The sequence below is a fragment of the Rousettus aegyptiacus genome, unplaced genomic scaffold (assembly GCF_014176215.1).
Source record: "Rousettus aegyptiacus isolate mRouAeg1 unplaced genomic scaffold, mRouAeg1.p scaffold_m13_p_10, whole genome shotgun sequence".
NCBI classification, from domain to species: Eukaryota; Metazoa; Chordata; class Mammalia; order Chiroptera; family Pteropodidae; genus Rousettus; species Rousettus aegyptiacus.
Genome location: NW_023416285.1, coordinates 54,522,549 through 54,544,644, shown reverse-complemented (window position 1 = coordinate 54,544,644; position 22,096 = coordinate 54,522,549). Strand labels below are relative to the sequence as shown.

General features: G+C 33.8%; 1 protein-coding gene across 2 annotated transcripts; it reads right to left on the bottom strand.

The window, feature by feature from the left end:
* GNRHR (gonadotropin releasing hormone receptor) lies at positions 1–15,139 on the bottom strand. Of its 2 annotated transcripts, none has more exons than XM_016164397.2 (3): positions 14,596–15,139; positions 1,356–1,575; positions 1–406 (listed from the first exon to the last, which is right to left on the bottom strand). In XM_016164397.2, the coding sequence occupies exons 1-3, from the start codon at positions 15,112–15,114 to the stop codon at positions 162–164; spliced, it is 984 nt and encodes a 327-aa protein (XP_016019883.2). In that variant the 5' UTR covers positions 15,115–15,139; the 3' UTR covers positions 1–161. The 2 variants fall into 2 exon arrangements, with proteins under 2 accessions (XP_016019883.2, XP_016019884.2); XM_016164398.2 differs by having other exon boundaries at positions 164–406; positions 1,356–1,447; positions 14,596–15,114.
* Positions 15,140–22,096: the final 6,957 nt, after the last annotated feature.

The following is a 22,096-nucleotide window of genomic DNA, read 5'->3' as shown; positions in this document are numbered from 1 at the left end:
GAGCCTCTGACCATGTGATTAAAAAAAAGAATAAGGATAATAACATAACCTTAACCTTTTATTTATAAGTAAGTACACTGCAATGTTTGTGTTTCCTATTCTGAAATGGGGAAATTCATTACCTTGCTCTTCTTTGCAAGACTTTCTACTTAGTCTAAAAATTACAGAGAGAAATAGCCATATATTAGTGGATCGAAGCATGGATTTAAGAAAGCAAAGAGAAAGAAGAAGTGATTTACTGGATCTGAAACCCTGTTTAACATTTCAGGATCAAACCAATACCAAATTCCTAGTACATAGTAGGGAGTCCAGCAGACAGTAAATGAAGTGGCAAATGCAACCGTCATCCTTAGGGTCCTCAGTCGGGCTCTTGGTATATTGTTCTTGGATTGATTCAGTTGTAGTTCTATTGGTAAGAGAAAAGAGTAGATATTTAAAGACGAGTTTTATTACATAACAAAAATGAACAAAAAAAAAGAAGAGAGAATCACTAATTTAATTTAAGGAATATAATGGAAGCAAATTTTCAATGTTTCTAATAATGATAATTTTTTTTTCAAAAACAATGATCGTATTTCAAGTTTTCCACTGTGTCACATAATAGAAAATATTAAAAATAAAAGGATAGTGCTCTTAAAAATTAAGTTTCCACCAAACTAATCTGAAATATGGGGGTTCTCAAATTCTTGAAATATAAATTTAAAAGAGTAGACTGAGGTTGAGCTGAGTTGAATTCTCTGCATCTTGGTTGTCATGCCAACATAACCATGTTTACTTTATAAATTTATAAATTTTAGTTTTTGAGAATGCACCAGGTTACTGAACCAAAAAGAAAAAAAGGCGCAACCACATTTGTGAAATTTCAGATGAAACAGTCAATTACATAATAATATTTTGCACATCCAACACACACACTCAAACACAAATGTGCATAGTTGTGTTGTGTGGATATAGGAGATTTGATGTGAAACAGAACAGGTTAACTTTAGCAAGTATGTTGGCTATCATTTAATGAGTTGTATTTTACTATAATCTAGAAATCAGGTGTTTGATTATGCTGTGATGGCCCAGTAGGAATAATTTCCCAATCCTTATACTTGGTAAAAGGGGTGATTGTCATTTCATCTTTAATTCCATGGTGCAAGTTTAGAACATGAGGAGACATAAAATTACATCTGTAAATTGGAGATGATCATACTACTACCGCCTGAGGTGATAGAGTGAATGTGAAATGAATAAATATATATAAACTGCTTAAAACAGTAACGGGCACATAGTAAGTGCCTCTCTGCTTCGAGTATTGCTGTTTTAAAACTGGTTACCCACAATTAACACCAAATCTAAGGAATACATACGGTGGGGATCCTGATGAAGAACCCGTGTCAGTGTGAAGATGATTTTTGCATTGCAGATCAACATGATAAGAAGAGGGATGGTGAAGAGGCAGCTGAAGGTGAAAAAGTTATAAAAGGCTTGATGCCACCATTGTGGAAAACTGCAGTGTGTTACACATTGAGAGAAACCTCCTGTCTGTCCAGAATCATCTGCTAAATGAATCATTCTGAAGATATATAACTGTATAAAAAAATTAAAAAATGGAAAGTCATGTTACTTTTTTTCAAACAGTATCTGGATGTTTTCTTGAAAGTTTTCTGTATTCTGTTAACCATCTAACGTGTTGTTGCCCAAAGCAATCGCTGAGTTCCTCGATATTATCCTTTTGGCATTTCTATGAAAAGTTATAAGTGTATCTTTACATAAAATAAGTGTGTGGAATGAGAATGGATCTATAAGATTGTGGAGTTTTGGACAGCAACCCTCAAACAAGGATTTAAACCTTATTTATGTTCTAATTGCAGGTGCAATTATGCTGAATAAACATTGCAAATAGTTTTGTTCACTGTTCTATCTGCACCTCCTAAAACTGTGTCTAGCATTTTGAATGTACCCCCAAAATACACATTTAAATTTTATTTTTGAGACAGAAACCCTCAATAAAGTGATCAAAAGACATGAACAGTTTTTTTAAAGAAAGATATAACATGGCCCTTAAGCTTATGAAGAGATATTCACCCTCATTCATGAAAAGAGAAATGCCAATTAAGGGTACATCAAAATGCCATTCTTCACTATCAAGATTGGCAAAACTTGAAAAGAATAGCAACACACTCTCATGGCAAGGCTGTGGGGAAACAAGAACTCTTATACATTGCTAGTGAGAATGCAAATTGATACAACCATTATTGAGGAGTATTTGGCAGTAACTATCATAACTACATATGCATTTACCTTTGATCCATGAATTTACTCTGAGAACACACCCCTGCCTCCATTATATGAAAATATACATGCACAAGGTTATTCATTGATGCACTGTTTGTAATTGAAAATCATTTAAAACAATCTAAGTACCAATTCACGAAACAGTGACTGAATAAACTGGTAGACCAAATAATGGAGCACTGTATGTCTCTAAAAAAAAGTAAGGAAAATTTCTATGTATATGGATGTGTATAACATGAGTGTGCATGTGCATGTGTACATATATTTATTTTCCAGTTCTGTCTATTGAGAGACCTCAGGAACAATGATACTTTAGTTCCCAGATCTTGGGTTCTAACTGCCATTTGCTACCGAAGGAACCAGAGCTCATTAGAGAAGAGGATGATGCCAAGGCTGGGCAAGCAAAATCCAATATGTGCTTAGAACATCTTGTTGTGCCAAAAAGTCAAGAAGTGCTCAGAGAATGATGGAGCATGTAAAAAGAGCTCAGGAGCCACCTTGAAAGCACTCTCATTGGCAAAATCTAGGATAGTTTAAGGATGAAAATAAACTTAAAAACTGATAAAAAATGATAAACTATTGAATAAAGTAAGAATCCATGATTCCATGCCGATATAAAAACAACAACAAACAAATGGAGCGGAGGGAAAGCTCTTTGTTACTGTAGGAAGCAAACTAATAAATGTAAAGGAAATAATGGAAATAGTTGTATAACTGCAATAATAAGTGATTCGGACAAGAATCATCAATGGATTATAAAAAAATATTGGTGAAAGTTTGTGTAAGGTTCGGCCACTCAACAGACAGAGTCTGACTTATGATTAACAGGCATCTTTTATTGAAAGGCAAGCCGTCCTGGGTGAGGTTTTCTGGTACTGAGGAAAGGGGCCAGAGAAGTCGCACCCGGGCAGGGTGGGCAGGGTTTTAAGGGTCACGTCCAGGAAGGGGAAGATTCAAAAAAGGCAAAAGCATAGCATGGTGCTCTTTCATCGGTGCAGCAGTGTGGTGCCACAGCGTGGTCCTGGCACCCGCTGATTGGTCTATGGACTTCAGGTGGCTAGCGGGTGCAAGCTGGGGGGGGGGGACCTGACGTCCTTGGAGCCTTTTCTGGGAGCACTAGCCTTATTGTTTGTGGAGAACTGTGATTTACATTATCTTAAAACATCTACCTGCAGTATATTTATTTATTATAAAGAGTGAAATAACTTAACAATAGGGAAATAACCAAATAATTAAAGTTGATAGTGCTGATAATGGGTCCAATGGATAGCTTCTGCTTCCTTATGTAATATGTTGAGAACTCAGCATTGCTTCTTTTGTATTTCTGCTAAAGGTGTATAATCTGAATCCAATGATGAAAAATTTCAGACAAATTCCAATTGAGTGGCATTCTACATAATTGGCCTGCACTCTTAAAATGTCAATGCCATGAAACAAAAAGACTGAGGGATGGTCGGTAGTTTAAAGGAGACAAAGAGACAGCAAACTGAGTTTACCACATATTCTTGGATTTTCTTTTGTTAAAAGGGACATTATTGGGGCAACTGGTCAGATATGAATAAGGCATATAGATTAAATAATAGAATTGTATCTGTACTAATTTTCTGATTTAGATGCTCATGCTGTGGTTATGTGTGAAGTATTGAGGTGCTGATAGGGACATCATGACTAAACTTTTAAACAATGCAGAAAAATATGTATATAAGAGAGAGAATAAAGCAAAAAAGCAAATGTAGTAAAATGTTAATATTTGAGGAATCTGAGCGAAGTGTATGCCAGAAATCTTTGCATCATATCATTCTTGTAAACTTTCTCTTAGGTATGGAATCATGTGTTTTTTTTTTTTTTTAAAGCATTAATCAAATCAAGAAAATTTTGCAAGTAGTTTTCAAAAACAAGTTCCAGTGAATGTTTATTCTTTCTCCATTCATCAAACATTCCTTGCCTAGTTATTTCCAAACTTTTCCATTGAGAAATTTCATTTTACTATGGAACATTATTAAAATAAAAAGATAAGAATGTCCACACATTTTAAAACTGATAGCAAGTGAATTTGAACAAAAATATTATAGGATTTCTTTCTTCTCCCGGTATACTTTTATTTCTTCTTTTTAAAAATTGAGGTATAATTGACATATAACACTATATTAGTTTCTGGTGTACAACATAATAATTCAAAATAATATACACAATGATATATGTATACAAAAATATATATTGGGAAATGATCACCACAATAAGTCTAGTGAATATCTGTCACCATATATAGTTACAAATTTTCTTTTTCTTCTGAGAACTCTCAACAACTTTCTTAGCAACATTTTAAGTACAGAATAGTCTCCATGCTATGTATTACATCCCCATGACATTTATAACTGGAAGTTTATATGGTTCGATTCTCTTCACCCATTCTCTCCCCACCCCTCACCATCTCTGGCAACCACCAATCTGTTCTCTGTATCTATGAGCTTGTTGCCTACCTGCCTTCCTTCCTTCCTTCCTTCCTTCCTTCCTTCCTTCCTTCCTTCCTTCCTTCCTTCCTTCCTTCCTTCTTTCCTGTCTGTCTTTTTCTGTTTTTAAAAAATATTTTACATATAAATGATATCATACAGTATTTGGTTTTCTCTGTACGACTTATTTTATTTTGCATAATGTCACCATGGTCCATCCATATTGTTGCAAATGGCAAGATTTCCTTCTTTTTTATGACTAAATCATATTCATATGCGTGTGTTCATATTTCACATTTTCTTTTTCCATTCATCTATCAGTGGACACTTAGGTTGTTTCCATGTCTTGACTAATGTAAATAATGCTGCAATAAACATGGGGGTGCTGATATATTTCCAAGATAGTGATTTTGTTTCTTTTGCATAAATATTGTGAAGCGAATTTACAAGATCATAAAGTACTTCTATTTTAACTTCTTTGGGAATCTTCATACTATTTTCTATAGTGGTTGTGTTAAAGGTGGAAAATTTTCAAGTGAGCCAGCTTTTGCTTCTGTAATCTGCTTGCTTGTTTGATGTGGTTCTAGGCTTTATAAGCTGCCTCTTTTGGGAGCTCAGGGCTGATTCTCTGACCCTGCGTGGTGGAGAGTCAGTCGCTGGCCGGCTAATAAAGGCTCGTAATTCATCTCAATTGGCTCCGTGGGTCTTAGAATTGATCGCGCCACAACAGTTGTACCAATTTACATTCCTACTAACAGTGTACTAGTGTTTCCTTTTTCCCACATCCTCACCAACACTTGTTATTTCATAGCTTTTCGATAATAGCTATCTTATACTTGTGAGGTGATACCTCATTGTGGCTTTCATTTGTATTTCTCTGATCATTAATGATGTTGAGCACCCTTTCATATACCCGTTGATCATTTGTCCTCTTTGGAAAAATATCTATTTAGATCCTTTGCCCATGTCTTAATTGAATTTTATTTTTTATTTTTTGCTATTGAGTTGAAGAGTTTTTTATATACTGGCATGTGCCACTTAACAATGGGGATCTGGCCTGAGAAATGCATTGTTTTGTCATTGTGAGCACATCACAGAGTCTACTTACACAAACTGGGATAGTATAGCTTATTGCTCTGGAGGGGAGGAAGAATAGTTTTCCACCTTTCTGGGCTCTTAGCTGAGACCCCAAGTAATGAACAACAGATTACGAGGGAAACAAACAAAAGTTTAATAACATGTATACCTCATGTCTGCATGGAAGAGACCCATGAAAACAGAATAACTTGCCAAAATGGCAGAGCCACCACTTTAAATGCCATCTTCAACTGAAGAGAAAAGAAGGTATTGGGTTGGGGAGAGGCACTTTTAGAAAGTTACCAGGAAAAGCACAGTGGACAAAGACAAGATTATTATGTAGATTTAATGTCTATTACACTGATAAGAGTTTCTATAGATAAGGTCATCCCCTCTACACAGAGAGAGAGAGAGAGAGAGAGAGAGAGAGAGAGAGAGAGAGAGAGAGAGAGAGAGAGAGGCATTCTTACAAATGGAGATTTTTCTTACACACGTAAATGTTTTTTATAAAGGGTAACTTCTGCTTTTTTTTCGGAGCTTCTCCCATATCTTCTGTTTCTCAAAGTTAATCAGCCTAAAATAATCCTTATGTCAAAATAATATATTTTGGAGGAAAATTAAGCTTCTCAACTACAAACCTATACAGCATGTTACTGAGGCAGGACAGATAGTGCAGGGAACCCCTACCTCCCCACCCCCCTCACACACACCCCCAAGATATGACTCTGGAAATTTTTCCTTTTTTCATAACTTCTCCTTTTTTAGCCTCAGCAAGGGTGATAAATCAAAACTGATCTTTTCCAGTCTAAATGCCATCTTTGGTTAGGGCATGACCTTTGGCTGATTATAATATCATTATAACCTCATCTGTATTGCAAGTACTGCAGGTCCCATCATGTACCTGATGCCATGACAATTCTGGAAGCACCATATGGGTAAGAAAAAGAGGGAAACTGAGTCCCCTGCCTACTGGAAAGAAACAAGAGGCTATGTCGACACCGCATTTTCCTGGGCTCTATCTCCAGGGAGAATAAAAAGTTCATAATCTGCTATCTCGGGTGTCTGTCTGTCTGTCTGTCTGTCTCTCCCTCCCTCTCTCTCTCATAAGCCCACACTCCCCCATCTCGAGTATGTATTTTCTCTTTAATAAACCTTATGCTTCTATTCCTGCTGTTCGTCTCGCCTTTAAATTCTATCTCGAGGAATACAACAAGAACCCAGTAACCAGAGCCCCTAGCTTTATGGCAACATTACTGTACTGAATACTATAGGAAATTGTAACACAATGATATTTGTGTAATGTGCTGAGCTAGGAGAGCTACTAGCCAATAGGAATTTTTCAGCTCCATTATAACCTTCCAGGACCATTGTCATATATGTGGTGGAGGGAGAATGAGTCTATTTTAGATATTAACTCCTTATCAGATCTATAATTTGCAAATATTTTCTCCTATTTAGAAAGTTGCCTTTTCATTTTTTTTGATAGTTTCCTTTGCTCTGCAGTAGCTTTTTAGTTGGATGTTGTTCCAGCTTGTTTATTTTTGCTTTTGTTGCCAGGATTTCTTTTACTTTAGATCAATGAGAATGACAGTATATATATATTTTTAGTTTTTTATTGAATTAGTAAATTTGAATTTAATTAATTTAACAGTCTTAGTAGTTCTTTCCCTTTGAGATGATGAAGTGGAAGAGGAATATACTTTTTATTATTTTTTTAATTTTAATTTTAATTTTTTAAAACTTTTTAAAAATTAAGTTCATTGGGGTAACATCAGTTAATACAATTATATAATTTTCAGATGTACATTATAATTTGACATCTGTTTATTTACCACCCAAAATCCAGTTTCCTTCAGCTACCATATATTTGATCCCCTTTACCCACTTCACCCTTCTCCTTTCTCTCTATATTTGACCAGGAATACACTTTTTTTAAAAATGCTATATTTCTTTTTTCCTTTTAGGGTAGAAAATTTTTAATAAAATATAAATATAATAAAAATATATGTAAACATAATATAAAATATAATCTTGTTTCTTTTTATTGTAATTAAAATATTGATTTTCAGTTTCAGATCTTCTAGCCTTGAGGGCAAAAATTTTTTTTTTAATTAAGCCACTAGAGGGAGCCCAATGATCATGTCATAAATTTTAAAATCAAGAAACTCAAACGCATTCAACTAATTTTATTTTATGATCCAGACCAACTTTTTCCACATTACAAAGTGACCCTTTCAGTTTTCCATACTTCTTTTCAACTTGACCTTGTTTAAATTTAGTTTTTAATTTGACCCAACAGATGTGAGTTGAAATCTTTGGAAGAGTTACTTCTTATAAACCTTAGTCTTATATTTCCTTAAAATCTTTACATCTCTTTCCACCTTTCCAATAGTATTTGGAACCAGATGACCCAAATTTGATATTCTGCTCTGCACTGGGACACATTTTAAGTTTAATATTTTATGTTTCGAAGTCATAATGATGAAACTTTCAACAATGGGACTTTGAAATATGGTATTACGATTTGAGTTTTGGTTCTTATTTTTATTTATTTAACAAATGCTTATTTTTTTAAAGTAACTCTTTCATTAAAGAACTATGCTAAATACACTATATACTAAAATATGAGCCAGATATATTCTATTAGGCAGATAGAGCATGTATGTGACATCTGTAATACAAAATAGATTGTAATAAGTTCTAAAAGAGAGGTATAGTAAACTGGTATGAAAATTTAGAATGCTGCTTGTCCATAAACTCATTTGTTTTAGGCTTGGTTCAATTTATTTTGTGCTCCAAGTCCATGTTCTTTATAATGATTAATTTAGGGATTCACTTTACTTCCAGTAATTCTTTTGGCCTTGGGTTACATTTCTTTAATTTCTTTATGTTTTTTCTATCTCATCCCTGGAAACAGTTTCATAAATGTTTGCTTTATTTTGCCATAAACAAGAGCAATCTGTTTTTCTTTACAGTTAGTGGCATATGCTCATTTCTTCTCAGAATATTATTTTTAACTCTTAACTTACCCCATGCTAATTATACCATTGGGGATAGCGGTGTGTAGGGTAGGGGGAACTTAAGAATAATGGGTATTCCAGAAGGGAAGGAAAAAGAGGAGGAATCAGAGAGCGTTTTCAGACAAATGGTTGATGAGAATTTCCCTAATCTAAGGAATGAGCTGGAGCTTCAAATCTAAGAAGTTAACAGAATACCCATATACCGGAACCCAAAAAAGCCTTCTTCAAAAATTAATGACAAAGAGAAATCTCAAGGCAGACAGGAAAAAGAAGACACTAACCTATAATGGAAAACCCTTTAAATTATCTTTGGACTTCTCAGCACAAACCTCATAAGCAAGAAAGGGGTGGAACCAAATATTCAAACTATTAAGTGAAAGGAATTTCCAGCCAAGAATAATGTATTTAGCAAAGCTCTCCTTTAGATATGAAGGAGAAATAAAGAGCTTTCCAGACATACAAAAGTTGAATGAATTCTCCACTATGAGGCCTGCATTACAGGAAATAAAATGACAAAAAGAATGCATAACTATGAGTAAGGCATCTAACAGGCAGACAGAAACTGAGCAGTGCAACCCTTATTAAAAACAGGGTATTATAACCTTAAACAATAAGAAGAAAATTTCTATTGCAAGATAGAAATGAACTTTCAGTGTACATAGAGACGATTTGAGACACAATAATAGAAAAGGGAGGAAATCGAAAATCCAAATTCACAACAGAGAATGAAGATAAGGCATACACAGAAGAAAAAGGGACATATAATTATCCTTTACATATTCTTAATGATAACCACACGCCAAAGATCCAGAACTGAGGTACATAACATGAAACAAGAAAGATCAGAAGGAAAATCCACAAAACTCCACAAAATTAAAATAACAGACAGAAATGCAAGTGGAAAGAAACATCAAGCCACTAGAAAACAAAAAATAAAATAGCTATAGAAAAATCTCATATTTCAATAATCACCCTAAATGTAAATGAACTGAACTTACCAATAAAAAGACACTGAGTTGCAGATTGGCTCAAAAAACAAAACCCAACCATATGCTGTCTCCAGGAGACACATCTCAGTTTCAAAGACAAATATGGACTCAAAGTGAAAGGGTGGAAAATGCTATTTCAAGCAAATGGCATTTAGAGAAAATTGGGAGTAGCGATACTGATATTGGAAACTAGACTCAAAATAAAAAAGGTAAAGAAAGATACTGAGAGATGCTTCCTAATGATAAAGGGAATCACATACCAAGAAGACTGAACACATCAATATCTATACTCCTAATCAGGGAGCCCCAAAATATATACAGCAGTTACTAGCACTATCATAGCAGGAGACCTAAATACCCCATTGTTGGCTATGAACAGATAATCCAAGTAGAAAATCAATAAGGAAATTATATCTTTAAATGACACATTAGACCAACTGGACATAACTGATATTTACAGAGTCTTTCATCCCAAAACAGCCGCTTATATATTCTTTTCTATTGCATATGGAACACTCTCAAAGATTGACCACATACTAGGACACAAAACTAATCACAAAAATATACAAAGAACTCATACAACACAAAAACAACAAAAAACCCCAAACAATCCAATTAAAAAATGGGCAGAGGACCTGAACAGACACTTCTCCCAGGAAGACATACAAATGGCCAACAAACATTTGAAAAGATGCTCAAAATCACTAGCTATTAGGGAAATATAAATCAAAACCACAGTGAGATATTATCTCACACCTGTTAGATAGCTGTTATCAACAGGACAAGTAATAACAAGTGTTAGGATGTGGGAGAAAAGGAACCCTCATGCACTGCTGGTGGGACTGCAAATTGGTACAACCACTATGGAAAACAGTATGGAGATCTCTCAAAAAACTAAGAATTTATCTACCATATGATCCAGCAATCTCTCTACTGAGTGTTTACCCCAAAGAATTGAAAACATATATTCAAAAAGATATATGCACACTGATGTTCATAGCAGTGTTATTTACAGTGCCCAGGACATGGAAGCAACTGAAGTGTCCTACAATAGATGATTGGCTAAAGAAGATACTATCTATCTATTTATATTTATATTTGTATTTGTATTTATATTTATATTTGTATTTATATTTATATTTGTATTTATATTTATTTTTATATACACAATGGAACATTACTCAGCTATAAGAAGAGATGAAAAACTGCCATTTGTGACAACACCGATGGATCTTGAGATAATCATGCTGAGAGAAATAAACCAGACAGAAAATTTTGAAAACCATATGATACCACTTACATGTGGGATATAAATCTAAAAGCAACCAACAAACATAACAAACAAACAGAAACTTATGGACATGGACAGTAGACTAGTGGTTATCAGAGGGGAGGGAGTAATGGGAAAGGTAGATGGGGTAAAAGGAGTCAAATATGTGGTGGCAGAAGAAATCTAATTATGGACAGTGAACACACATGCAATATATATATATGCCTTATTGTTGAATTGTACACTTGAAACTTATTGGATTTTGTTAATCAATGTCACCATAATAAAAAATAAATAAATAAACCGAAAGAAAAAAACCTCTGGGTATGGAGTTAATTGGATGTATGGCACTTCCATTTACTAGATGGTGATCTTAAGCATGTTATATAACATCTTATCCTTAGTTTCTTCATAAGTAAAATAAAAATAATAATTGTATCTAATTTATAAGCTTATTGGGAGCTTTACATGAAGTAATGAAGGCAAAAGCATTAGCACAATTCCTGTCACACATTTATGTCCTCAATAACTATTATCTACCATCATCATCATTATTGTTGTTATTTCTGCTATTAATATGCTATTACTATGTTCCAGCACAGTTCTTTGAATATTGTACACATGTGATGAGTATTTATTGAATTTAAGCTGCTCGTGAGTTCAGAAGTACATTCGTACATTCTACCCCTATAAATGCTCTGTGTCAAGGCAAGCCTCCATACATCTTCAGACCAGACATCTTTACAAATACTAAAGGATGGCTCATATATCTTGCCTGCAGGCCTTGGTTAACTACAGAATTTAAATATTGTCGATATGTAATGTTCCATATTAAACAGTTCAGCTACTAGTAGGAACTCTTCATACAAACATCTGCTACTCTGGAATTCTTGTGTCACTGAAAACCATGCAATTTTTAATTAGACTAGGACACACTTAATTCAGAAAATGTTTTTCCTCAATGTGCACTTACCAACCTAACCACGGATGGTCTTAAATCAGATCTTTCAGGTCATGTTTGTTGCCTTTTTTTTTTTCTTTTCTTTCTTCTCTTCTCTTTCCTTCTTTCCTTCCTTCCACCCTTCTTTCCTTCCTTTCTTCCTTCTCTTTTTTTTTCTTCCCTATCCTACTTTTAGACATGATGCCTCCAAGACTTGAATTTGCTTTGGCAAATACAGCTTTCATAGTGAGTGGGATAGCTTAGTGACTAGGGAGTAAGTTGGCCAAATTTACTTATAAGTGAGAATAAATGTTATAGTTCTGAGAAATTTGAAATAATTGAACCTCGTATAAGCAAATCTCTTTGCTGTTTTTTAAAGAACTGTCCATTTTAATACTTATATTTCCCTATTATTTTCTCTCCTGATCTGGTGATAGAAAAAATAAAGACAGGAGGAAAGGAAGGAATGAACATTGACTGTTTAAGTATAGTCTTATACTAGGTGATTTTATATACCTAATTCTTTACAATTTATTATTTACAATTAACTTTAAACTTAGTTAAGTGATTTACTCAGAATCACATAGCTGGTAAGAGACAGTACTGAGATTCTAAACCAATTTAAAAAAAAATCCAATTCCCAAGCCACTTTTGCTCTCCCATTGCTACTCATGCTTTTCAGCAGGGAGATGTGAGGTCTTCAGAGAGACTATCACTAGGGCTGGTAAATGCACAAGTGGAGGATTGGGTCTCCCTTCACCCTATTTAACCAGAGCAACTCCACTTAAATCTTCTGCATTTATTGGGACTTGACATAGAATTTTGTTTTTTAAAAAAATTCCATTGCTAGCAAAAAGTTTAAAAGTTGCTATGATACATTATGTTGAAACTTTTGGAAATATATCCCCAAACCATCATAGAATTTAGTTTCTGAGGTTAGTAATCAGGAAGGTGGAAAACCAAGCTGGTCAATTGGAAATTTGGTCATTCTGAGCTGCAGCAAAATGTCATAAATTCTGATTCCAAGGCCTGAGTTGTGACAACAGACTAATTAGTTTTTTTAAAAAAATCTAGGTATGAATTACTCAAGTAATAGAAAATCAATATATGCACCAAAGGATGAAGATTAAAGTCATTCTTTCAATGTAAATTAACCATGACAGGATGCGCCTTTGTCAATCGGCTTACTGTAGAGTGTGGTGAAGCATGAGGTACACTCATCATGTGTCACAGTGTAGCAATAAAAAGCCCTCTCTATCTCCTGTCTGCCCCATCAAATATGTGTAACATTAGTCATAGGATTAAAACTTTTTATTCAGAGATAATAAAGAGCTATATTAAAAGAAAAAATTGGACTTAACAAAAAGAGAACAGGCCAAGTGACATGGGGAAAGCCAATGAACACCTTTAAACCAGTGTTTTTAGATTGCACGTTGTGCCTATCAGTTGGTTGTAAACAACTTTAAAAAATAAAGTGGAACAGAATAGATATTTATTTTACGAAAACCTTTTCTCGGTCATAGGTACATAAGAGAGAGAGACAGACAAACTAAGTTTCTATGTTGTATGTATTTTTTGGGGTTACTGACAAAAAGGTTTGAATGCCATTATTGTTAAAGATTCTCTTCGTATGTTCTCATATATGTGAAATAGGGGATAATAACCAAGTTCCTATATACTTACTTCATAAAGTTAGTATAAATATCAAATAAGATTATGTATGTTAGGTTTTTCAGGAAACTTCACAAAGTTCTTTATAGATTTAAGTGCTGCCGAAAGTAAAGTTATTTGTTTTACAAAAAAAAAAGTACCATTATTTTCTGTAGCTCATATTCACATAAATCTCAGGTAGAGTAGTATATTTGAAGTCAGAGTATTACCTGCAATGCCTAAACAATTTAAAGTTAATTTTATATTTTCTTTTTGTTACATCACAATTGATATGTATTTGATATTTTCTTTCTATTATTACTGTGCTATACTTAGATGAAGATAATTGAGTTAATAAAACAATATTTTAGTTATAGCTCCTGGAAGAGTCCTTTAAAAGAGAGTGAAATTGTGGGGGTTTGTGTTTCAGTTATTATAATAAATTGACTTATTTCTACTTCTGTTTTAACTTTCATCTACATTAGTTTTCCAAATTAACAACTACTTTTCAAATAGCTGTACTTATACAAAGACCTTATACTGTCAATATCATCATAGTTCTTAAAGAGTCTATCAATTTACCTTGCCAACCAGAGCAAAAAGAAAAATAGATGAAAGACTAAGATGCGAATGAGGTCAAATCTGAGAATAGCTACATTTTGGGGGAGTATTTACTACGTCCCAGAAATTCTGCTAGACCCTTTAATAAATTATTAATTTAATCATCACAAAAGCTTCATAAAGTAAGCATTAGCTCCATTTTATAAACTGAAGCCTGGAAAAGCCAAGGTAACAGAACACAAGCTCTTAAAGATAATACAATGCTGCCTTTGACATAAAATAATATTATGCAATACTCATTTAGCTAGGAAATTTGTGATCGTCATAGCCTAACAAATTCATGATAACAGTTTACCTGTGGTCCAGCAAAGAGGCTACTGAGGAGCCACGCCAGGCCAATATTGGACTGACTGAGCTTGTTGCTTTTCACAGCTAGGGGCCTCGTGATGGCCAGGGAACGGTCCAGGCTGATTACTACCATCATGAAGGCTGGGGCATACATGGAGAAAAGCTTCAGATAGCTGAGGACTTTACAGAGGAACTCTCCAGCATACCATTGGACTGTGATGTTCCACATTCCATCCAGTGGCATGACAATCAGAGTCTCCAGCAGGTTGGCTAAGGTCAGATGTTTTAAAAGTAACTTCATTCTTGAGAGCTTTTTCCCTTTCTCTTTCTTCTGAGTCCACTTCTGAAGTTTCAACAAGAAAGAAGCATTGAAAGTCGTAGAGAGTAGAAAAAGGAAGAAAGTAACTGTTACCCGGATCTTTCCAGATATCGTCAGGGTGGGGAGGTTGTCCTGAACCAGCAGGCTGCTGCTGTTGACGGCTGAACAGTGATTTTGATTCTGTTCAGAAGAGGCACTGTTTGCCATACTTCCTGACTGTTAGAGATTCAAGACTTGCGTTTCTGACACTTCTGGTGTTTTGTTGTTTTGTTGAACCCAAAGTTCCATTTTATTTTGGTCTTCTTTAGATGGAAACGTCACAGGTTTAGATTTATGTCCAATTTTGTCCCTGAGATACTTTATATTTAATGTGAAAGATCAAGGTGAACTTGTTTTGTGGGCTTATAATCCAGCAGAGTGCTAAAACAGAGCATGCCAAGCACATTCTGAGGGCCAAATGTAACTGTAGTACCTCAGCAGATGGCCTGGTTTTCACAATATTTTTCCTGAGAGAAGAAGGACACTTGAAGCTTAATTTTGAATTTATAATTCACACAGGATATTATTTAAATAACTTTAATAAAGAGATTTTCTAAAAACCAGTGTTAGTGTTCTGTCCAACAGATGCAAATGAAAATGAAAAAAAGAGTAAGAACAATTTGGTCCAGTTAGAATCTGTTGTTTTAAAAAATTAATGCATTTCTCAAAACCATTTGTTTTCTTTTTCAATTACACATTGCTGTGCATTTAAAAACTAGACAAATATGTTCATTTAGAACCATCCTCCACAAAACACCAAATTAATACCTTAACAGAATCAATTTGGTCTAATACAAATTGGGCTGTATTTAAATTTATCAAACAATTTTAATGGTCAGATTATCAATGCTTAAGTTAGAGTAAAAATGATTAACTTTAAAAAAATTATTGCCTTGTTTTTATAATCGTCTACATATTGTATTTTCCATTATTGTATGTTATTTTCCATTATTACTTAGGGCAACTAGGTATTGGACAGAATGCTGTATAAATGCTTTAACCACATTTATATATGTTTTTATAGAATATTTACTGATATGTTATCTGATCATTTCACATTGGGGCCACCTAGAAACTTTCTGTGTTGCCGCTTTAACCTTTATGGCGAGTGCTTGATGATGTTATTTACCAGTAATGGTATGACTTACATTGGAATTTATTGAATTATAAGCTTGATTTGTCTTATGTCAACTAGTTTGTTTCTCTGGCAGCCAAAGCAAGAAGAATGTTAAGAGTAAAGGTGGCTCTTTTGACTTAGATGATCCATTCTCGTTAGTTCATCTATTTGTTTTTTCTGTTTTGTATTAATTTATTAGTTATTAAATACCTACTACGCTTAACCTTTTTAGGTGATAAAATATTGGATATGTTTCATATCCCTTCTTGTATTCCCTCTGTGCTAGCAGCCTCCTGGGTCTTGAGCAGCTTAGACCAGTTGCTTACTTTGGCTCCCTCTAGGCTGTCACCACATGTCCAGAATTACTGGCTTTCTTTCACTACTTCTAGGCTTGGATGAAATGTCATACTGCAGGACATCAAATCTGGCTTCCTAAGTGGCTTTCTGAAGGGTCTGGAAATATTTTCTAATGAAATATTTTGGTTTAGAAATGAACAAGTTTAGAAAAATTAGTGGGAAGAATAGATGAATCAGAAATCATGAGAAGTATGTCTTTTAGAAAAACGTATTTTTAAGCACAAATATAGCAAAAAACATGCACTTTACTCTCATTATTTGTGGTATGTATGTTCTATAAAGTGACCACTGAACCATTGCTTCTAACAAATACATAGGGTTATGTTCTTTCAAGCCATACATCATTTGCATTAATAGGTTCATTTTCCAACGCCCTTGTAAAATGAGCCAGTCTTATCGGTGCTGAAAAACTGTTCTTCTGCATAACCTTTTTCCTGTATAACAATTAGCAGATATTCAAAGATTCTTCCAAAGATGCTTGATATGCAGAAATCGTCTCACCTGCAAGTTCAATATTTTCCACACTGTATTAGCTTTTGAAATGTTCAAACCAGTTACCATAACTTTCCTTTGCTTTCACCCTAACAATGTTTTTAAAAAATCAATTCTCAGCTCATAAATTCATAAATTTTGCCTGTTTTCCATCTTTTCCATAGCTTCACAACATGCTATACATTGCACTTTACCACTTTCTGAAGCACTCACATGTGCCTAAAAAGGCTCATCTAACACACCTATTTTCTCTGTAAGGGACATCGCAGCCTTCTTGTGCTTAAGAACTCTGGACAGCACTTTAGCATGACACTTGGGGCCATATTAAACAGTGAAAGTACCAACAAAAAGCACAAAAATGTGAAAAACATGGCACTAACTATACCATGGAAAGGATGCTTGCTTATACTATGAGAGGCGAAATCAGAAGGCAGAGCATGGCCTTGTTTGACCTAAGCTGAGAAATTGAATGATGGGCAACTCAAATTTGTTAAGAAGCTTGAATTTTACTTATAAACAGTGCCTTGAAGGATGAATTAGAATAGCGTCGATGTGGCCAGACTAATGCTTTAGAAAAATCACTGTGCAACATACAGAGACTTCATTGAAGGGATTTGCAAGATAGTGGGAAGATCAACATTTGAAGCATTTAATTTATTCAGAAAACTCTTGCTGGTAACATGACATGGAAAGTATGGTGGTAGCATAAAATAGAGAGAGATAAATTTTCAGTTTTATATAGAGAGAAGGTAGTTCCTAGGACTTGATTGATTACTGGGTTTGTTTGTTTGTTTGTTTCATTTTCTTTTTGTGAGAATGAGAGGAATAAAGAATTAGTTCTTAATTTCCAACTTGGAAATATGAGTTAGATGTGCTGTCTTCTAAGACTAGGAATTTGGCAAGAGAGCAGTTTTATATGTACTGAGGTTCAGATGCCAATAAATTAGCCCTCTGGAAATTTTTAGTAGATACTTGTCTATATAGGTGTGAAGTTTAAGAGATACATTCTGGCTGGAGATATGAATCAGTAGAATATTTGTGTATTGCTTGTGGTTAAGCCATGGAAGTGGATGAGATAACCTAGGAAGAGTGTGTAAATGATGAGAAGAGAGAGATTCCAGGAGAGAACTCTGTGAACATGATCATTTAAGGAATACATAGAGACTGAGAGGCATTGTAAAGTAATGAGGAGGCCAGAAGAGAGTAATAGAATGAAAGCAACAGGAGGAGAGGATTTGAGGAGGTAGAGAGTGGTCCACATATCAAATATCTCAGAGATAACATAAGGCCTAAAAAGAGTTAATAGGATTGGTATTTTAGGAGGAAAGATGACTTGCCTAGAGTAACTTTAGTGCTTTGGTGAGAATAGCAATCAGAAGATCATAAGACACTTGAGGAAGTGGACATAAAATAAAGAAAAAAAGAATTTAAAGATTAAAAAAAAAGGACTTCTAAAGATTTAGGGATAGAACCAGTAGAGAGGGAAAGTAGGCCAAGGAATTAGGGCAGATGTAGCAGAGAGACAAGGGAGCAGATCCCTTAGAGGACTTGATTATGCAGTAAGACTCCAGGAGTTTAGGGTTTATAGGGAAGAAAGTGGATCTATGAAAAAAATGGATAGAGAGGTAATCTCAAATAGAAGAGCAGGTCAAGAAAAGAGGACGTCATGGAGGCTCCTGGTTAATAAAAATAGCATAATTTTAATTTTATTCTTTTGCTGATAATCTGTTGACACACTTAGTATTTGCATTTCACAAACTAGTTCAGTTCTAAAATACAACACATCTTAATCCCATCTTTTTAAGAATTAAAGTTTGAGAGTTGGATATCAAGAACTTATAATGAAAATGTATTCTAAATAAAATTTAAAAATACAATTTAGGAAATATATGTGATTATTAGTGTTATCTATTTCTATTCAAATTAAGTTTCAGTAAGACTGAGTTCCCATGAAATTAATTCATATCCTATTAATTCCTGTATAACACTCACACTATTATATTATTTATATATATATTTTTACTTTTAAAAGTGTTTCAATAAAGTCTCTGTTGTTTCTAAGAGTGGTTCATTTATTTGTATAATTCCATGATCTTCCTTTTAATAAGCATTTATAAAAAATCATTAGTATTGCTTGCTTTAAATTCTGCTATGTGCCCCCACACAATCTAATACATTAAGGTTTAACATTTTTCTTAGCAGAGTTAAATAGATTTCCAACCTTCTATTCTATGTCAAAGGAAGGTATAGCAATGTGGTAGAAGTGCCCTAGAGAGCCACTGAAGTTGGCTTAGAAATAATTAGTATGTGACAAATATTTAAATATGTAGTACTTTTTCCCTTGAAAAATAGTAAAAAAAATATTTTTAAAATTTATTTTACTACCTATGCTACTTCTAGAGAGATCATAGGAAATTCCTCTGTATTAATGAGATTAACTATTTCCCAGTTCCCACTTAGTAGAATAAAAAGAATAATGTAGCACAAACCCATACAGAGTATTCCACCAAGATAAGAATACAGTGATTTACACAATTTGCATTATACATTTTCTCCTGTTTTTCTAACTTAAATTCTTTTAACAGGAGATGGTAATATGAAATAAATGGTTATCTCAATTCATTAAAACTTTGTAAATAAAAATTTTGTTTAACATATACCAATATAGATATTATTATGTACCAGGAACTGTTGTAAGTGCTTTGTAGAAATTTAGTCTTTTAATTCTTATAACTACCTTCTGAGCTAAATACTATTATTATCCTCATTCCACAAATGTGGAAACTGAAGCACAGAAATGTTAGGTAACTTGCCCAAGATCACATAGCTATTAGGTGGCAGAACCAAGATTTGAATCCAGATAAGTTGAGTCTTAACTTTATGTTTTGCCACTTCACAAAAAAAGCACTTATCAACTTTTCTGGCCCTATAAAACATAAATATTCTTTTTCAGAGTTAATGACAATAACAGTAATCTTTTATGATATTTTTTAAAACAGGTTTTTTAAAATAGATTTTTATGGAAATCAATATTGTGTTTTAAATCTTTAGGACTTCAGGTTAAAACCTGAGTTGACACCAGAGATGCTGTAGTTATTTAACAAGGTCTTTGAAAAGAATTGTTAGTCAAGTGAATGATATATATTGTCTTCTATCTGGAATTTTTTCATTGGTGTTTTGCTAGAATGTATAATTTTGAAATTTATTAGTATTATATTTTTAAGGTAGGAGTGATAATAGGAAGCTTATAAATAACTCTTCTGTTTATTTCTACTGTTCTATGATGAAGATATAAAGTCCTTTATTATAAAGAGTAATTTCATAGATAGTTATCAATATTTGTGATATAGTATTATTTGTTATATAAAATTTATTTTCTTACTAGGCCATCAAAGAATCCATAGGGATAAGTAAAAATATTTTAAAGCAAAAGTCCTTGAACAGCAAAACTTGATTAACTGTAATTCTGCTAACCGGGATATGGTTAGTTACTTGGAAATGTTTTTGTATTATATTTCCATGAAAAAGAGACAAAAAAGAAAACAAAGTGATAACAAGGATTTAGTTAAACCCAGATTTTATGTCCTAAAAATAGTATAGTTACATTGAAATGCTTAAACTACTTGCGTCTAATTTTATAGTATAATACAAGAAAACTTCATGTTTATAATGATAAATTCTGAAACAATAAATATTTCTGTTTATGGTACTGGATTTATTAAATTAGAAAAATACATCATGTATTTTAGGAAAAATACAAGAAAACTGTGTCCCTAACAATTTAACCAATCTGAAAATTAAAGCGACCAATGTATTAGTTTCCTAGAATGAGAGCTGGAAGTGGGGATTCCTGTGCAAGCGGTTTGAAGGAGTTTTCTAAGTTGAAACCTTTAAAAGAGTAAGGGAAGCAAGACAGGACAAAGGAAGAAGTGAGGCAAATGTGGCTTCAGCTGAAGTGCAGCTTTAGTTTGATCCTACATGGAGTACTGTGATGTAAATGACACCACCACTGTCCCACCATTAAGAAAAGAGGCTAAGCCTTCGTTGTCGTGTATCCGTTATCTGTTGGCTGAGGCCTATCTGTTAGGTGGAAAGAGGTGTAACATCCCAGGTACATTTAGGTGGTGGCTCCCATAGCTGAGGGCATTTCTTAAAAGAGGGTAGCTCAACAACTGATAGAGGAGTGTCCATGTCTGACAGAAGGGTCTTGGTGAAGGACCAGTAATGTCCATTATAACCTGTATAATCTATTCAGATATTCTAGGAAATCAATGTTTGAGGACAAGAGCATGCTCTGTAATGGAATCTAAATTACATGTCCATGATGAATAGTGTTATAGAAGAAAGAGTGCTACGTGAATTGGGAATCAGGAGATCACCATTCTCTTGAATGACCCTCAAACCTCCCAGGTCTCAGCTATTATCTGTAAAATTCATGACACAATTTTAAAATCCTCTGCCAACTTCAAAATAATTTTCTATTATTCTCTTGCACAGATTTCTACCCATTAAAATGATATATTTTCATCTATATAATACAGTCATAGAAACTATAGTCTCCAAGCTTTTTCCATTCATTCATTCTTTCACTTATTAAAAAATGAAAGAGTTCTAGGTGTGGGGAATATAAATAAGATAGAGAGCCTGCAATATTATGGAGGTTACTTGTTTTTTAATATCCAATATTTTAAGAAATGTTATTTAAAATATATAGGATGGTAAGAAAGTTTCCTCTTAGAAAAAGAATTAATTTGAATTTATATTAAAACTCCCACACAGTAAAGGATTAGAAGAGAATGTGAAAAGGGTATCCTTTTTGAGCACTTGAAAATATATGTAGTATGGCTCTTTTTTTAAAAAAAGAGGACCTTTGAAAAGAAAGAAAGAACAAACTCTATAGAAAGGCTTTATTTTTGTTTTATTCTGTTTACTTGGTGAAAGTTTTATTGGTGAAAATCATTGAGGAAGGCAGTTTTTTGCATTTAGACTATGAGATCTTCTGAGGGGAACCAAATGAATTATGCCAGAAGGAGTCTGAATAGTACTAAATGCATCTTCCAGGGGCAAAAACAAAGATAGTATGCTCAGCAAGAGAATTCTGAAAAGCAGCAGTCTGAGGAAAAATGAGAAAAATTAGAGATCAAAGTGAAAAATATTAATCTGTAATAAGCAAATTCTAATAAA